The sequence below is a fragment of the Hyla sarda genome, chromosome 1, assembly GCF_029499605.1.
Source record: "Hyla sarda isolate aHylSar1 chromosome 1, aHylSar1.hap1, whole genome shotgun sequence".
Classification (NCBI taxonomy): Eukaryota; Metazoa; Chordata; class Amphibia; order Anura; family Hylidae; genus Hyla; species Hyla sarda.
The window spans coordinates 69331757-69350158 of NC_079189.1; the positions used below are offsets into that span (position 1 = coordinate 69331757).

Below are 18402 nucleotides of genomic sequence, written 5' to 3' on the forward strand. Positions count from 1 at the left end.
TCAAAGTTAGAAAAATGCTAAATTTTAAAATTTTTCATCAAATTTTGGAATTTTTCACCAATAAATGATGCAAGTATCGACAAAAATTTACCACTACCATAAAGTAGGATATGTCACGAAAAAACAATCTCTGAATCAAATTTATAAGTAAAAGCATCCTAGAGTTATTAATGCTTAAAGTGACAGTGGTCAGATTTGCAAAAAATGCTCCCGTCCCTAGGGTTATAATGGGCTCTGTCCCCAAGGGGTTAAAAGTGATTTTTCCACTGACATGATACTTACAAAAAGACATTATGTTACATGGGGCACATTGACATCCATTATTAGAGTTAAACCTTATCATCATCTTGTTCTATAAGAAATGTCTTGGCATTTGCACTTTTCTGCAATGTTTCATTATGTATCAGATATATAAGAATAAAAAAAAAAAAATTATATATAACATTATTGGAACGCACACATTCTACTATGTAAGTTATCTCGGAGATGTTATATTTCCTTTATTTTTATTTATTTTACTTTAGTCTTTTTATTTCTGCTTTCCTTTTGGTTTGGTTAAACAACGTAAGATTATGTAATATATGTAATATATGTAAGATTAATTCGACAATCAAGTCTTCATATATGCAGTAAACAACTGTTCACTGTTTTTGTTGTCGTAAAATAATAAGTTGACAGCTGCGCCTGTCCTTTATACGTGTTTGTTTTTCTATTTTGGTAAAATTCAATAAAAAACTATTAAAAGAAAAAAAAAATCTCAATCCTTCCAGTACTTATCAGCTGCAGTATACTACAAAGAAAGCACTTTTCTGTCTGTCCACAATGCTCTCTGCTGACACCTCTGTTCATGTCAGGAACTGTTCAAAGTAGAAGCAAATGCCCATAGCCATCCTATCCTGCTGTGGACAGTTCCTGACATGGACAGAGGTGTCAGCAGAGAGCACTGCGGTCAGACAGAAAAGAAATTAAAAAAGAAAAGAACTTCCTCTGTAGCATACAGCAGCTGATAAGTACTGAAAGGATTAAAGGGGTATTCCGGGCAAAAACATTTTATCCCCTGTCCAAAGGATAAGGGATAAGATCTCCCTGCAGCACCCGCATTCTATGCGGGAGCTGCGTCTCCAGTTTCATAAACCAGCGGGTTTCCGGGACTGGGGACGTGATGTCACGCCACGCCCCTCCATTCATGTCTATGGGAGGGGGCGTGATGGATTGTTCTTCATACCCGGTAACTTCTATAACAAACCCTGAGTCTCACAGAGTAACTTACTCTCTCTGGGATCACGAGGTATAAAACCCCTTATCTTTGAACCTCCCTACCAAGTGAACTGTAATTTTAACAATTTGTGGAACCAATTTGAATTCATATCAATAAATGTGGTGTTTTACAATATATGTAAGTAAGGAGGTTCAAAGATAAAGGGTTTTATACCCCGTGATCCCAGTGTCAGTCTCATTGTTTGGTATCAAATTAAATTTAGCTGATTCCCACCCCAGGGCACTGTTGTGTTTACATCAAACCTCTAATGCATGGCATTGGTGAACCCACTGATATCCAGTGTTAACCCTATAAGCATCTTAAACAGGTAAAAATGTGCTGCTGCCCTGGGGAAGCTGATTGGGACTGCTAAGGAGCGTTTGCTGGGTCCTGATCAGCCTGCATGATAGTTGGAGGGTCCCTACCAGCCTACGTGTTGCCCGATCTTGTCTTTGCTATTCCAGCCTGCTTTAGCCGGCTAGAGAAGCAGAGCGCTGATCACATCAATGCCATATTAGGCACTTGCCTATGACTACTATTGCAAATTTCTGGCACAATTTTTTCCGAAATCTGGTCTATATGTCTTGGACCACATTTACTATATTTAGACACAGACACAGTTTTGACCTAATCTAAGCCTGTAAAGCTAAAAGTGTCCATAACTCATTTGGCCAACAGTTGTCTCTCCTAATTGCTCGCATACATGTGAATGCCCAACTGCTTGGCTGTGCATTCATGTGTTTAGAATGGAGAGGCAGATAAGCCACTGCCAGACTCCTAAGGTGTTAGTTTATGTAGTCTAAGAGCTGACATTATTAAACAGCAGGAGCCATTGTAATAAATCTAGTCTTCATATTAGACAATTTTAGTAGTATACCAAGTATAAGTGAGTATAGTGAGTATAACCAAACCAAAAGCCGACCCAGAAAAAAATTGGAGTAAAAGTCCTTCCTTCATATTTCTTATTGCTTTCAAATCCTATCCAGGCGTTTTTTTTCCAAAGAAAATCAGTGTGTTAAACCAATCTATGTAGGGATCTTCCAGTTTAAGGAATGTCTGAGGAATGTTAAGTGGCTTCAATCTATAGATGTGGTCAAGAGTAGCATTTAAAGCAGAAACATCAATTATGGAAGACATTTACTTAGAGCAGTTTTACCCTAATTCCATTATATATGTGTATGCAATTAGTACACATATATATGTGCAACATAGAGAGGGATGGAGGAAGAGAAAAACACATGGTAAAAAAAACACCTTTTATTTAACCATAAAATGTATAGCGAAATCAAAACATTATTATTTGTGGTGGGTGGGGGGGGGGTGGGTTTACACAGTGCACTTTACGGTACAATTGACTTTTATTCTGTGGGTCAATATGATTTAAACTGTAACCGATACCAATTAACTTTTATTTATTTTTTGCAAAATGGGAAAAGGGGTTGATTTAAATTTTTATTAGGGGAGGGGCTTATATGTAATTTTAAAAAACATTTTTGTTAGTATGTAGTCCCCATAAATTGCAATGAGACTATTACATGCAATTGTTAGAATGCATTCACTGTATAATTATATTCTATTGCCACCTACTGATACGGCCTAGTGCTGCAGAAGGATGGGTAAGAGACCTTTGAAAGCTATTTTAACTCACCGGACCCCCGTGATCACACTGCAGAAACTGCAATAAACTGCTGATAGCAGCCATCACTCACCTAATATGAAGCAAGTGCAGCTCCCGCACTCGCTTCATAAACACCTAACACTCCTCGTGCATTTAGGACCAGTTGCCAAGGGAGTACAGGTATGCCCTATGTTTTCTAGGGGTTAATGATGCTGTCACATGACATATCACTAATATGGAGAACTCTTTTGGTTTCTTCTCACTCATTGAGAACATACTTGGTAAATTTGCTTCAAGTTGGGTGCCGTTCCAACCCCCTGTTTTTTCTCCTGGAAATGGCATTCATCACAGACTTCTATTTAAAGGGTTTTTCTGCATTATTTTCTTTATTTATGTCCTTTCCTCAGGGGAGACCTTCCATATCTGATTGGTTGGGGGAGGGGGGGGTCTGACACCCAGCAGCCCTGCCAATCAGCACCCAGATACTCAGTAAAAACAGATGAAAGCAGAGCTGAGTTACTGCAGATCAATTTCCATTTATTTTATTTCAAGATAAGCTGCAGGAAAGCCTCGATCACACAGCCATTGTGCTCCAGTAAAGGGAGCTATATCGCTTGGTCTGTTGGAGGGACCAGAGTTAAACAGAGAAAATAATACTGTATGTCCGGCCTTTTTTTTCTGCTAAACTTCTGATCCGACAGACCCTATTCACGTCAATGGGATACATCAGGACCCAGGCACAAGTTGTGCTCCGACCTGTTTAAGGTCCGTTCGACACAAAAAAAAAGAACCACACCGACCCTTAACAGGTCGGAGCACAACGGCCGTGTAAACTTAGCCTAACTCAGCACGGCCACTACACAATGTATGGAGCTGTCTGCCTGTCTTTGCTGGGATTCTAGGTGTCGGACCCCCACGGATCATATATTGATTGCGTATGCAAGGATAGGCCATCAATAAGAAAGTCCCTAAAAAAAAAACTTTAATGTATAGGTCATGAGCTTTTCATGACATATACATTAAATAGATAATATTCTATTGCATAGGTGACGAATGGCACTGTTTGGCAACTGCGACTGTCATGCATTTAACATACACATTGGGAGATTTTCCCAGCTTATAGGCTGAACAGGGGTAAAAATCATGATATGAACAGAGCCTGGGCCATGGAAATGACGGAATACTTCCTTAATTTATGTGATTAGGTCCTAGCCTTTAAGGCTTCTTAGACTATTATGGTCAAGTCCTCGGGTTGCAGGTGACAGGTTAACTACCTTGTCACAGTCAGATAATGTATTTTATTGAATAGAATCTTTAGCCCCTCCAGAGCAGCGATCTCTAAGTATTTTAAATCACGGTGTAATTATAGCTGGGGGTCTTGTAACATGTTCAGGTGGTTTAAGTAATGTGTAGCTAGTGAGACGCATTAAGAATAGTGTGATACATCTTGCCTGTTTGCTCCTGTTCTTTTCTTCTTAATATAGTCTTCAGGTATGAGTGAATGTTCTTGAAACTTAAGAAGAGCGGCGCTTATCGCATTTGTTCCAGTTTCCTTGGATCCACAGTCATTCCATTCTGTCTGTTATCTTAAAATTCCACTCAGTTTTAAGGAGAAGTTGAGCACACAAAGGTTGCTTTTTACTTTACTTTCACTGCTTCAGTGCTTCATAAATCATATTGGCATATCACACTATTACATTTCTTTGCCTTTTTTCTTGGTTTCTTTGGATGGATTATAAAAGTTTTACTTGGATGTGTTTTTTTTTCCTACAGTATTTAGAAATGTGGAGTATTTGTACTTTTATTTGTTGGATAAACATTTTTCTTTAAAAGAGTTCACATAGAGTTACATTAACTACAAGCACCATATAATTTATGTTAAACAACGCGAGCACTGCTTTGCATATAGAACAAATTTACATAGTAAGTTTTAGCTTTGTATATACATTGTATTACTTATCTTGTACTGATCCTGAGTTATAGCACTGAGCTGCATTTACAATTCTTCAGCCTTTAGAGCAGAAATTCACCAGCAATCCTTGCTTGTTGAGCATCTACACGGCACTTGTATCAGAACGTATCCATTTTACTCTGTTGTCAGATATCAGCTCAGTTGTCTGACAGCAAGATTGTTGACTGTTTTCAGTAGCAACCAGCAAAATTGTGTATCCAGCTCTGGACTACAATGCAACACTACACACAAAAGATGTAGGGGTTCAGCAACTATACCGAAAACCTGGTTGCTACTCTGTGTTCAATAGACTATGAAGCAACTGACAGATAACACAGAAAAAGATCACACTCAAAATTAAAAACAATATATGAACACACAATATATCTTTTATTGAAAATAAATACCAATCACTACAGACAAGCTAAATCACAGTGCAAAGAGCCCTAATCTCCCATTTACACTACAGAATGTCCAGGTGGAGATTCAGCATTCAGCCAGCGTTGCCAAAATCAGTCGTCAATGTGACCGAACGGACACGTGCTGTCCCCATTGACAGCACTGCAGTCCGCATGGAAATCTGCCGGAAAAAAAATTGTGGAGCCCTGAATGCGGAATTTCTGCTGCAAAATTCTACTTTCTACATTGTGCATGGTACAGAAAGAGGAATCCCACTGAAAACAATTGGAGGCTACTGCATTGGAATTTCCAAGCAAAATTCTGCTCTGAAATTCCATAGTGTGAATGGGCCCTTTTTAGGGCTCATTAACACTATGGAATTTCAGAGCAGAATTTTGCTAGGAAATTCTGTGCAATTACAATTTGCACAAAAAACCTATGTAAAACAATAAAGCTTTTATAATAATGCTCTGTATATTATACTATACAAAAGACATCATAAATACTTATAGATATACATTACCAAGTTACTGCTACTTGCTATATACTGCTCTACTCTTTGGATTTCTACAAATGGAAATATTGGGGGGGGGGGATTTCTGATGTACTGTATATAATTATAACCTAAGCGTTCATTCTATCTAACACATTGCATCTGTTTTCTTGGCAGCTATCAGACAAGATGAGGTGAAAGTGAAAGGTTATTTTGCTTGGTCCCTACTTGACAACTTTGAGTGGAATTCTGGCTACGGCGTGCGGTTTGGATTGTTCCATGTGGATTTTAACCAGTCAAATCTTCCAAGAACACCATACTTTTCTGCTATTGAGTATGCCAAAGTAGTAAAAGGAAATGAATTGATTTATAAGTAGAATTTGTGCCAACTTCCTCTTACTGTGATATTTTTGCCTTTATTTGAAATATTGAAAAACACACTACTACATTTGTGTCATCTGTGTTAAGTAGATGATGCAATGTAACAGTGTCTTTTCAGAAATACATTCCTAAGAATAAATAAATAAATAAATGTTCCTAATGTTGCAAAATTTTTTATCTTCAATAGGGACTGCTATTCAATAGAGAGTCCTTTAAAACTCTGAAATGTAATTTTTACCTGCGCCTGTCTGGGCTGTTGCTAGTGTCTGACAACAATGGGACACCTGTAAAGATGCCAGCTTGTTACAAGACAGCAGAACGTCGTCCCCTAAAGCAGTTGCCTTTCTCAACCAATTGAGGTTCCCAATACTCAGAAACCTCCAGGATCTACAGTAAGACTGAATTATATGGCAAGCAAGCAATTAAAAGTAGGAAAAATATAAATCATGTATCAAGGCTGACAGACAACAAATAAGAATAACAATTTACTAACAGGTGAGAGGAACCAGATGATGATGAAATGGTTTATGGTACAAATACTTGATTATAATGGGAGTCAGGAAGAAAGCAAAAGATGTTGAACAGAAAAAGTACAAAACCGACCCTTTCCTGTTATCCCTAATCTTTTCCTGAGCACTAAACCTGACACAAGACACACCTTAGCTTCACTGTCCCTGCAAATATCCATTTGATAATCCTGGTCTACAAACTTTCCCTAACAGAACAATAAGAAGGCACCCAAAGACAAAAAAAAAAACACTCGGTAGAAAACTAAATCACAGGAACCAAACAAGGAAAAAATGTGTTTCTCAACAAAAAGTCCAACATATAGAAAGAGTATACATACACAAAGCCCATAAGAAAACTAGACTTAACAATGTATGTAAAAAACACAAAGATAACTGGAAACAAGGACACATAGCATAAGTTTTAATATGCATCATACTGCATAACCAAGGGATCCTTAAAACATAGCTATCCCTAGGGCATGTTAAAAGTTTTTATTAGTTGTGGCTGAGTGTTCAGACCCCGATTGATGACTAGAAGGAGCGGGGAGAGAAGTGTCCAGTCATGCATTTTTTTCCTGATGCTTATGAGACCTGTTTAGCCCCATAGTCTTTAATTATGAGTCCGGCCAGGTCACCTGACACAGAGACAGGAGAGAACACATTAAGCCTGTTTAAGGAGAGGATATATAATAAGAAACATAACCAGTCTAGAGCGAAATAGCCAAGTTGATCCGATCCAGAGTAATTAATCAGCTGTAAGGCAGCTGCATCTCAACTGCAGAACAAGCCATGCTAATAGACTAGAGAATTGTGACTGGTTCTGTTAACCAGAAATTTGCAGAATTCTTGGTGGTTTCAGACTTATTAGATTTATTTAAGGGGTTATCCAGGAATAGAAAAACAGATGTAATTTCTTCCAATAAAACAAGGCCACAACTGTCCACAAGTTGTGATGGCATTATCACTTGGCTCTATTCAGTTCAATGGAACTGAGCTGTAATACTAGACGTGTTTTGCTGTTAAGAAATCAGCTTTTTTTTCTATTCCTGGATAACCTCTTCAAGCCAAATCTTCAACCCCATAGACCCCAACCACAGGTAAAGTGTTGTCTAAAATTGCTAGCACAATTCATGATGAGGATTGGCATATTAGTAGTAATAAAGGGGCTGTTTTATAAAGACAGATCCTGTGTATACCCTACTAGGGCATATACATTTCATAGAGGAAGGCCTCCAACTCAGAATACCCTTTTTTGAGCTAGAGTAGGGGGTTGCTGGGAAAGAGTGGTACCCATTCTGTCTGATCCAGTCTGTCCATGTATTACATGTTTAAATGTTCATTTGAATGGCAGCATTCAAAACTGCATTTCCCATGCAGGGCCTGCTACAGGGTAAATGTATGGCTGAACTAAATATCCCCTGATAATGATCGATGTGGTTTCCTTCATCTAGGCTACGGAGATCAGCCAATTGCCTTCACTGAAAGGATTGTCTTCATGACACTAATGTGTATTTCATGCTGCGCAAAACCCCTGTGTGTCTGCTCAGAAAAATATGCAGCGTATTTTCTACTGAGCACAGTTCTATACTGTTTTTTTTAAAGTTCACTCTGCAGTCGCCCGGAACTCTACTACTACTACTGCTACTACTCCCATCATGGCACTGAATCTTTTCCATGATGGCAGTAGTGGTTCCCTCGGCTGTTGTGACTGCAGTAGCACTTGTACTACCACTCCCATCATAGAACAAAAATTTTCATGTTGGAGTAGTAGTACAGGTGCTGAAGGACAGATAGCACTGGGTCTCACTTCTGAGACCTGCTGCGATCCTAACTTATAACCAGGGGAACAGGCAGCTTGCCGCACTGCTCCGCACCCCCGGAGAGAAAACTCTCTGTTCTGACTGGTCATTCACAGCTCTCGGTGGGAAATCTGAAATTACAGTGATGTTCATTGATATAACTGAGAGCTGGCCAGCCAGAGAACGTAGCACAATGCTGCCCGGAGGGACAGCTCCTGCCGGGGAAGGGGGTAGCATTGCGTTACGTTCTCTGACAGGCTTTAAGTTATAAGACTGAACATCACTGTAATTTCAAATTCCCCACCGAGAGCCGTAAATGGCCAGTAAGTGCTGGCCATTTGGGGCTCCTGGCGGGGAATATGAATTTACAGTGCAGAGTTTTCATATCCCTCACAGTGAAGCAGAGCGGTGCAGCATGCTGCCATCTCCCCTGGTTTATAAGTTAGGACCGCAGTGGGTCCTCAGCCCCTATACTACTACCCCCAACATGGAACAGACTGGAGGGAACTACTGCTTCCATCATGAAAAGATTCTGTTCCTTGATCGAAGTAGTAGTATCCCTCTGCTGCAGTCTGTGGGTGGCTGTCGAATGGCTTTTTCACCGATATAATGCACAATTTATTTATAACGCACAATTTTGCATATGGTTTTGTCATTTTTTTTCACATTTTGGGGGAAAAACATCATGCAAAACCGTATTGCTAAATCATCATGTGAATGTAGCCTTAGGGATAATTTTAGCATTTTTGGGGACTTTAAAACTAATGACAGTAACCATTTAAATAGTCATAAGTAATTACTGTTGTCTGTTAAGTTAGGGATGATAAGATTCAAGGCAGAACCTAAAGTCTTAAGAGCCTTAGAATCCATGCCAAATGTAAAATGTAAAGGTTAGGAATTCAACAGCCAAATCCAGAGTTATATGGTCACATACTTCAGGTCTTATGTCAGAGCACGATAATTTGAATTCAGGAATAATGGCTTTATATCTGTTCCGAGTTTTTGGTTTGGAAGAATTATTTATCTAAATATTCACTCTATCAGATTTCGGGAAGGATAATAACTGATCAGAACGGTAATCCACATTGATTGTGGAAGCTGTAGGAGAAGATCTTTGGATCCTTGGAAGAAATCTACCCACAGACCTAAGGGAAGTTGCTGCCCTACTATAAGTGTTTGATGCAATGCTTACCATTGACTCAGGGGGGGGGGGAATCATTAATCGGTCCACATGATTTGAGTGGAACTTGAGTTAGGGTGGGTTCACACCATGATTTCACTCTACAGCTGCCAGATCCGGTTGGGGGGAAGCGAAAACCAGTGCTCCTGTATCCCAGCAGGCCCGTATCTAATTCATCTCAATGAGCCAACCGGAGTCGAACGGTGACTCTGGTCGGCACATTTTTGCCCCCTATCCGGTTTTCTGACCAGACCTAAAACCGCGGCATACCAGTTTTAGGGCCGGTAAGAAAACAGGATATGGGGCAGAAATGTGCCGACCGGAGTCACCGTTTGACTCCGGTCGGCTGATTGAGATGTATTAGACACGGGCCGGGTCTGGCTGGGATACGGGAGTGCACGGTTTTCGCTCCCCCCAACCTGATCCGTAGCCGTAGAGTGAAATCGTGGTGTGAACCAACCCTTATCATGAACGGGGGACCTCACAGAAAAGTTAAAGGAGTATTCCAACGCAAAATAACTTATCCCCTATCCAAAGGATAGGGGATAAGTTATAGATCGTGGGGGTCCGAGCACTGGGGCCCCCCAGGATCTCCTAGACGGGGCCGCGGCATCTCTATGGGGTACATGGAGGGGGTGTGTCGGCCGCTGCATCATGCGGGACAGAACGCTCCCTTTCCAGCATACTGCTGTGGCCCCGTCCAGGAGATCCCGGGGGGCCCCAGTTCTCGGACCCCCCGCGATCTATAACTTATCCCCTATCCTTTGGATAGGGGATAAGTTATTTTGCACTTCAGATGTCCTTCAAAGCATCCTTCATCCATGCTACAAACATCTGTGGGCTCTCTAGTCTAGATTGTGAGTTTGAGCCCAGGACCATAGGACTTCCACTAATAACATCTGCGATTTTGTTCCTCCCACTTTGTTTATACAAGCTACTGCTGTGTCGTTATCAAATTGGAGGACAGTTTGGGGTTGTGGTGTCGGTATAAAAAATATCTTGAAGTCCCAACCGGGCTGCCTGAGCTCCAATAGGTTGACGTGGAGCATTAATTTTATTTTTATATAACTTGTTTATTGGAAAAAAAAAAGAAAAGTGTACAGGACATTAAATACAATATGACTCAGATCACACAGCAAAGAGAATGCTATATACAGGCACATATTGGTACAAGATATCAATACCATATAGAACTGAGCAGAGATGAACAGCTCAATAAACCGCTGAAGAGGGGGCACTTATATGCAGGGTTAACTTCGACCCGGGAAGTAGGGCCAAAGAAAATAGGTGTATAAGCTACGTGACATGAAGCAAGACATCTTCCTGTACATAAGACTATATCTGAGAACAGATTAAGCAAGTAACAAAACTAACTAAATAAAGTAACTAATCTCCTGAGGGTGACCAAACCCAGTGTAGAATGTAAACCCAAAGTGCTACTAATAAGTTAAAGGACTCACAGTTCCAGTGGGCTCCCTTGTATTCAAGGGTTAGAGTTTCCACCACATTGCGAGAGTGTAGGGGATGGATGAGATGATCTATAATCCAACCACTTAGTCCAAATAGAAGTAAATTGGGGGAGTTTGTTTAGTGTTAAAGCAATAGAGCGTTCCATGGTGTAATTGAGTTGTACAGTATTAGAGACATGTTAAATATGGGAGGTTGGCACTTTTCCAATTAGTCACAATGGCTGCAGTGAGATAGTGTACTACAATAGTCACGTCAGCAAATGGGAGATCCTCCAACTTTAGATGTAGAAGTGCTACCACGGGGCCCCAGGGGAGTGGATAGCCTATTATAGTACAAAAAAATTGTATATACACACATTGCCACAGTGCGTGAATGGAGACACAATCCCACCACACATAAAAGAGTGGACCAGCATGCAATTGGCACCGCCAGCAGACACTCGAGCAGCCAGGATAGATTTTAGACAGGCGAGTGGGAGTTAGGTCCACCTATAGAGGAGCTTTCTGGCCGCCTCCAGGTGGGTAGCATTGTGCGAGACCCTGGAGGGTAGGGAGAATGCATATACCCATTGATCTTTTGTAAAAGATTTACCAAGGTCCAATTCCCATTTAGTGCAGCATGGTAATATAGGGCTGTTAGGTAATAGTTCTCAGTAGCCCGAGATATTCCTTTGCTCATTTTCTTAGGGGACAAAAAGTAGGAGCTATATGAAGATTAAAGGGGATATGAGGCAAGGACAAAGAGGAGAGGCAGTGTCTAAGTTGCAAATATTTCTAAAACTAAGAGGGCTGTATCTGGAATTGCATACATATTTGATCAAAGGGTAGTAATTCGGACCATCTGAGATGTCTGCAATCGTATGAACACCCAAGGATGTCCAACGTGTGTAGTTAAAGGGTTCAGTGAGTTCATTACCCCCAACAGCATCTGTGACAATGACAGTGGGTTCAGGGAACTCCTTATCACTGGAATGTTCCAGAAATACAGTGCGACCGATAGGGTAGTATAGGGGGCACCTTTATATTTGAGATCTAGGCGAGATAGCCACAATTTGCTAAGGACATGTTAGAGCTCAAATGTGATTCAAGGACAACCCACTGTTTCCCCACATCCACCAACCACCAGGCCTGTGCAGTATGGTAATAATGGATTAGGTCAGGTCAACCTAAATCACCTTTTTCAACCAGTAAGTAAAGCAGCTTTGAGGAGACCCTTGCCCTCTGTTGCTTCCAGATAAGTGGCAAAATGAGACATTGCTATTGCGAAATCCTGTACTTTGGGAAAATAACTGGTAGGTTTGGGGAGTAGCATCATAACATTTTGGGGAGCAGCATCATTTTGGTCGATGCCACTCGGCCCACCCACAATTTAGGAAGTTTAATATAATTAGATATATCCCTATTGAGTGTCGCAACCAGGTTAGTACAATTAACTAGGATAAGATTATAAATAGGCTATGTCAGGGTTATGCCCAGATTAGGAATGTGGCTATTGAACCATTTAAATGGTTATGCCAATGGATTAAATGGATATGCCTCCAATTGTACCTGGAACTCCTGTGGGATATTAAGATTTAGAATTAGTGATTTTGAGGTGTTGACTTTATAATAGCTTACTTTCCCAAAATCATGTAGTTATTTAGTAATTCCTCGGAGGGACCTTTTGGGGGAAGATAAGGATGACATCATCGGTGAACAATCCTATCCGATGTTCTATAGTCCCAATGTGCACTCGCAAGAAGTCGGAGAAATTCGAACTGCCTGAGAAAAGGATTTCATAATTAAGACGAATATCAACGGGGACAGAGGACACCCCTGTCTAGTGGCGTTGGTTATTTGGAACCCTCCGGATGTGGAGTTTTAATTCTGGTGCTTGCATTGAGTAGAGATCTAGTTGAGAGGTATCTGTCATTATTGTCAAATCTAAAGGCTGTTGTTTTTTAAAATATGGGTTTGACGATTCATCAAAGTCTCCAGTTCTTTTATTACCGATGAGGGTAGAGTACATCAAAAATCCCAAGGGGAAGTTTTTTTTCCTTAGGAGAGTTTTGAGGCAGAATTGCATCTGACATGTATGGATGGGGCCATGTGGAAGCCTGTTTTTATGACTACTATCTTGCCTACTAAACTGGCTTGTTCCTGAATGGTGACTTAACAGTTTGTCGATGTCCAAGTTTACATTAAGATGTCGGCATTAGGTAAATTAGGCAAGCAGTGTATGAAACCAAAGGTTGGATATGATCGGTTTTATGACTCTTAAAAGGTATATGGAAATGTATTATGTTTACTAAACAACTTTTAAGTGTTACTTATGCTTACCTGATCCTTCTCTCTGGAGATTTTCTTCTCTTTGATAATTATACATCTATGGAGCTCCCTCTTTCCATTACCCCTTTCTTATTTTTTTTTCTCTCCTCCCTTTACTGACCTTAATTTAATCTGTTTCCTTCTCTTCCCCCTTTTTTCCTTTCTTTCTTCTTTTCTTTATTATTTATTTTATACTTCCTTGACTGATTATACCCTGGATGTATATTTATATGTTGCTTGTTACTGTATCACATGTAAATGATGTTTTTGTGTGTTCCCTTTTTTCATTAGAAAACAGTTATAAAAAAAAGGTATATGGAGCATTTGATAGGCTAAATACCATAAAGTTACAGTGAAAAAGCTGACCTTTTCAATGCAACCGAAGTAGATGGCATTGTTTAGGAATATTTTAGGTTTATTTTAAGCATGTACATGTCTTTTTCTAACAACTTCTAAGATAACTGTATTCTCAATGCATAGTCTTTACAATTGTGCATAAGCTATTTATTACCTAACTCCTATTCACTTTCTTCATTGTTGGCTTCTAGCTCTGTTCCATGATGTACATCAATGATTAGTGACTTATGGCTATAGCGTCTAGTGGTAGTCAGGTAGTCCGAAATCCACCACCCATCTCATGTTTTATTGCTCCTCTGCCTCTTATGATTGGCCCATGTTTACAAGCACAAGCCCACCACAACATACAAGCTAGTTACTGCCTAGCTGATTTCCATTACAGTAACATAAAAGCAGTGAAGTACATAGAATAGAGGGGTAACCATGTCAAAATGAGCCCCCATTATCAAATCAGGACACAAAGGTCTGGTGTTGATATCTGTTATTTCCTCCTTTCCAGGACAATTCCTCAGGAGAGGGGAATCTTGCGTAGATGAGATGAGAAACTAAATAGGTCTTGGCTACCCTTTCTCCAAAGGCCATTATTAAAGGACAACTGCAGCGGTATGACACTTATCCCCTATCCACAGCATAGGGGATAAGTGTTTGATCGCGGGGGGTCCAACCGCTGCGACCCCCCCCCCCCCGATCTCCGCCACCATAAACGCTCATGGTGAGCGCTAAGGCGCGTAGCGTCGACGGTGACGCCCCGTCACCTCCCCGTCCCCATACAGTTCTATGGGGGAGACAGGGAGGCACGAACGCTGCCTCCCCGCCTCTCCCATAGAGATGTATGGAGGAGGCGTGCCGGCCACAACGTCATGCTGTGGCTGGCACGCCCCCTGCACGGGAGAGCCGCGGCCCCGTACAGGAGATCGCCGGGGGCCCCAGCGTTCGGACCCCCGCTATCAAACAATTATCCCCTATCTTGAGGATAGGGGATACGTGTTTGTAATGCTGCAGATGTCCTTTAAGTACATGGTCTGACTCTGACATGTATGCATTTGGATCAAATGCTTACAAACTGCATGTGACTAAAATAACAGTGTTCACACTGATTTGTTATTGGGAAGTCAAGATCTACAACAAATTGGCACCTGTGAGCATACCCTAAAAGGGGTCCCTGTAGACCTGCTTTAAGTGAACCTCAATGCCAACCATAACATTATCTATGACTGTAAGATATTACATGTTTGTGATACCAGCACACTGAGATACTAAAAGAAAATGGCCATTTGTATCACTGTAAGGCTGGGTTCACAGCATGTTTTTCAATACAGTTTCCATATATGTTTTTAATAAAAAAAAACGCATGGAACCATATTGAAAACCATATGCATTGACTCTCCATTGAAAACCGTATACCAAAAGATGTATCTGGTTGTGTCCATTTTGCATCCTATTGAAACATATACGTTTTTTTTTTTTTTTTTAACATGGGAGTCATTGGGAACCGTACAGAACTGTATGTGTGTACGGTTCCATCCAGGTTTTCATCATACGATTTTTTACTTTGCACAGTTTTTTTCTTGGAATTTCAATCAAACAAGTGAAACTTTATTCACAATGGAGTGAAAAATTAAAAAACGTATATGTTTTTCTTAAAAAACGGATGCAACCGGAAATCATTTTTCAAACGTATACGGATTAAAATTAGTACACACGTTTTGATACAGTTTGAGGAATCTGTTTTTTTTTTTTTTTTATCAAAAACCTGATACAGGAACTGTATTGCAAAAACATGGTGTCAACCCAGCCTAAATTGTTTAAAGCTAGCTTTTCCTGCCAAAGATTTATGATACAAAGGGCAGTCCAGTAATTAGAGCTATAAATTAAAGTTGCCATGAGGTTAAAATAATAAAAACCAACGGTCCCTGCAGTATTTTAATTAATGTTATTCTTAATTAATCATATTAGCAATTGAAAAGGAACTAGATTGTCAATGGAAAAGCAAATAGGATGTGATGCCTTAGAGATGGAAATGGGATGTCTTGGTAGCAGATATGTGTACTGTCATCAGTGCACTACAAGTGGGCTTTATTTTATTACAGACAACTATTATAGAATAATTAAGCATTAAATAAATGTAGAAATTAAAATTTCCTGCTGTGTTAATTTCACAATGAAGAACAATGTATATTTATCGATGAAGGATACTTTAAAGTCGCCTCCATGGGAGTTCTCTAGTATTCTTCTTCTTTGTGAATGGCTTGCATTATAAGCCTAAGCTCCAATAATGAGAATTAAAGTCTATAGAAGGAATTTTCTAAGAGCTGTTCACCACTATTCTTGTGGAAATATGTCACAGATTTTGGTGTACAACTATTATGCACGTTGGGATGAATTTGCCAGGAGAGTACAGGGACCTTTTGTGGACTGAAAAATATATTGTACAGTACTGTTTTTTACAACAGGAATTCCATTCCTGTGAATAATAGCAGAACTTAGACTTCCATTTGTTATGTATGGATATCCAATAAGGGTCTTGTGTCTCCTTATAACTTTGGTGCAGTCTAATTAAAGGGGTTGTCCTACCTTTTGCCTTTCCAGGTTTTCCATCTAGGAGTGACATAAAGAGAGTAGCTCATGGGGCTGTACCGCTTGCACAATTCACATTGAAGTAAATGGGAGTTAACTGAATTGCATAACTTACCTCCTTCAGTCACTTTCGGCTTTTTCAACCTCCTCCAGTCGCTGTAAACATGGAAGTGCCTAGGTGGGACAACCCCTTTAAATCTCCCGAATATGTAGAAATCTAATTCCCTGTCAGCAGACAACAAACTGAATTCCTGTCATCTCTTCTTGTTTTAAAGTTTTCCTGTCACTTTAAAAAAACTTTTGACATGTCACAGAGATATGACACAAGTTTTCATCAGTCTGGGTTTCAGTGCTGAGACCCCCACCAATCAGGAGAATGAGAAGCACTAGCTAGTAATTCTGTAAATCTCCATTCTGCAGAGTTTTTAGAAGTCTATGGGGTTGAAGGATGGAAACTTCTGTGAGCCAGGGAGTGAAGTGCATATGTGTGTGCTTCCCTCTGCTCACTCTCCTGATCAATGGGGGTCTCACTACTGAGATCCTGAATTATTAAAACTTTTGACACATCACTATGACATCATTTTATTTATTTATTTATTTTTTTAAATGACAGCAAAACTAAATGGACTACATTCTGACAGTTTCCCAGGGAAGTGGAATTAGATTTTCGGGTCATGCTATGTCATCAGTTGCTTATCATTGGGGGTCCGACTGTAACAAACCTCACAACTCTTAAGGGGCTGCAGTGCTAGAGAAGCCACGACTAAGAGCTGATACAGGCTCGAAATGCGTCAGTGTTCATCTTTCATATCTTCTACATTATGGATATCCTCTGTTTTTAAGATGTTGGATTAAAATTGAAGTTTTAATTTTCTAATTGGACTTTTGGAGCAGCTGGAGGCCCCCTGCACATGTGCTTCTTCTCTTCCAGTGCTAGATAAGCAGTACAGCTTCTCTAAGTTTTTTTTTCCTGACCAGTGACACTTGTATCCACTTACCATACAGTACATGAAACTGCAATGCCTTTTTCTTACTTATTTCCTAAACTAAGGAAACTTAAACTAGTCTGCTTGGTGCTACACAGTTTAAAGGGGTACTCCAGTTTTGTACCTACATTTTGTTCCGAACGCTGGGTGAGGGCTGCAGGGATCGGCCACGCCCCTCGTGACATCACGTCACGCTCCCTTAATGCAAGTGACATCACGAGGGGGCGTGGCTGTGACGTAACGACTCCCGCAGCGCCTACCAAGTGTTCGTAACAAAATGTTCTGAATGCTGGGGCAGTGGAATACCCCTTTAAGGTATTGTTCTATAAAGCAAAGTTGGTAAAATCAGTTATGGACAACATACATATATTTAAAGGAGTACACATGTGCTGTTTTTATGTAAAATGTCTTACATTCCTGTAGAGTACCTCTCCCCCATGAAACTGATTAATTTCTGGTTTTCTTTCTGAACTTTGACCCTGCTGTTGCCAGGCAACAGTGCAGACAATTTCCCACAACCCCCCTTGTTTACATACACAGTAAAGACCAACTACCATTACCTTCAGAAGACTGCAGTTGAACTGAGCGTGTGTGAGCTGCCTTAGTGGGTCGTAACTAAGGGCAACAGTTATCAAAACTCATCTGATACCTGGGGATTAAATGAACCCTACATCTCAGGCCACATATGACAACATCCGAATGATAAAGCTGCAGCATGGGGTATCAAGGCAACGTGATGATATCTGTACAATAATGTAACTTTTTATGTGACAATATGTGACTAACTAATGAATATTTCACATTTATAATGTAATTATAATAAAGATTGTGCAAAGTGTAATGCCACGGCATGAGCCACTGGTGGACACATGGAGAGATTTTCCACCTGGGCCCAGGAATCTTCCCCCCTGACTGGTTTATTTGGCATTATTTACTATAATCCTGTTCGTCTTTACTTGCCGACAGACAAAGACTGTAAGCTCTCACAAGCAAGATTTATACTTTCCTTTGTTCCATATAATTACTGGAGCAGATATCCTTTTTTTTTTTTTTTTTTTTTTTTTTTTGTACATTACTTTTATGTTATTTTTCTTTTTGAATTAATATTTCACACAATG

General features: G+C 40.1%; 1 protein-coding gene across 7 annotated transcripts in view; it reads left to right on the top strand.

Moving 5' to 3' along the window:
• The window catches only part of LOC130355433 (cytosolic beta-glucosidase-like), a 135703-nt gene extending 126164 nt beyond the window's left edge, over positions 1-9539 (top strand). For 6 of the 7 annotated variants that reach the window (XM_056555585.1, XM_056555591.1, XM_056555580.1 and 3 more), the window contains exon 6: positions 5897-9399. In XM_056555585.1, coding sequence (XP_056411560.1) covers positions 5897-6096 — 200 coding nt within the window. In that variant the 3' untranslated portion in view covers positions 6097-9399. Of the gene's footprint in view, positions 1-5896; positions 9400-9452 lie in introns of those variants that run through there. The other variant, XR_008888522.1, reaches the window with a different exon arrangement.
• Positions 9540-18402: the final 8863 nt, after the last annotated feature.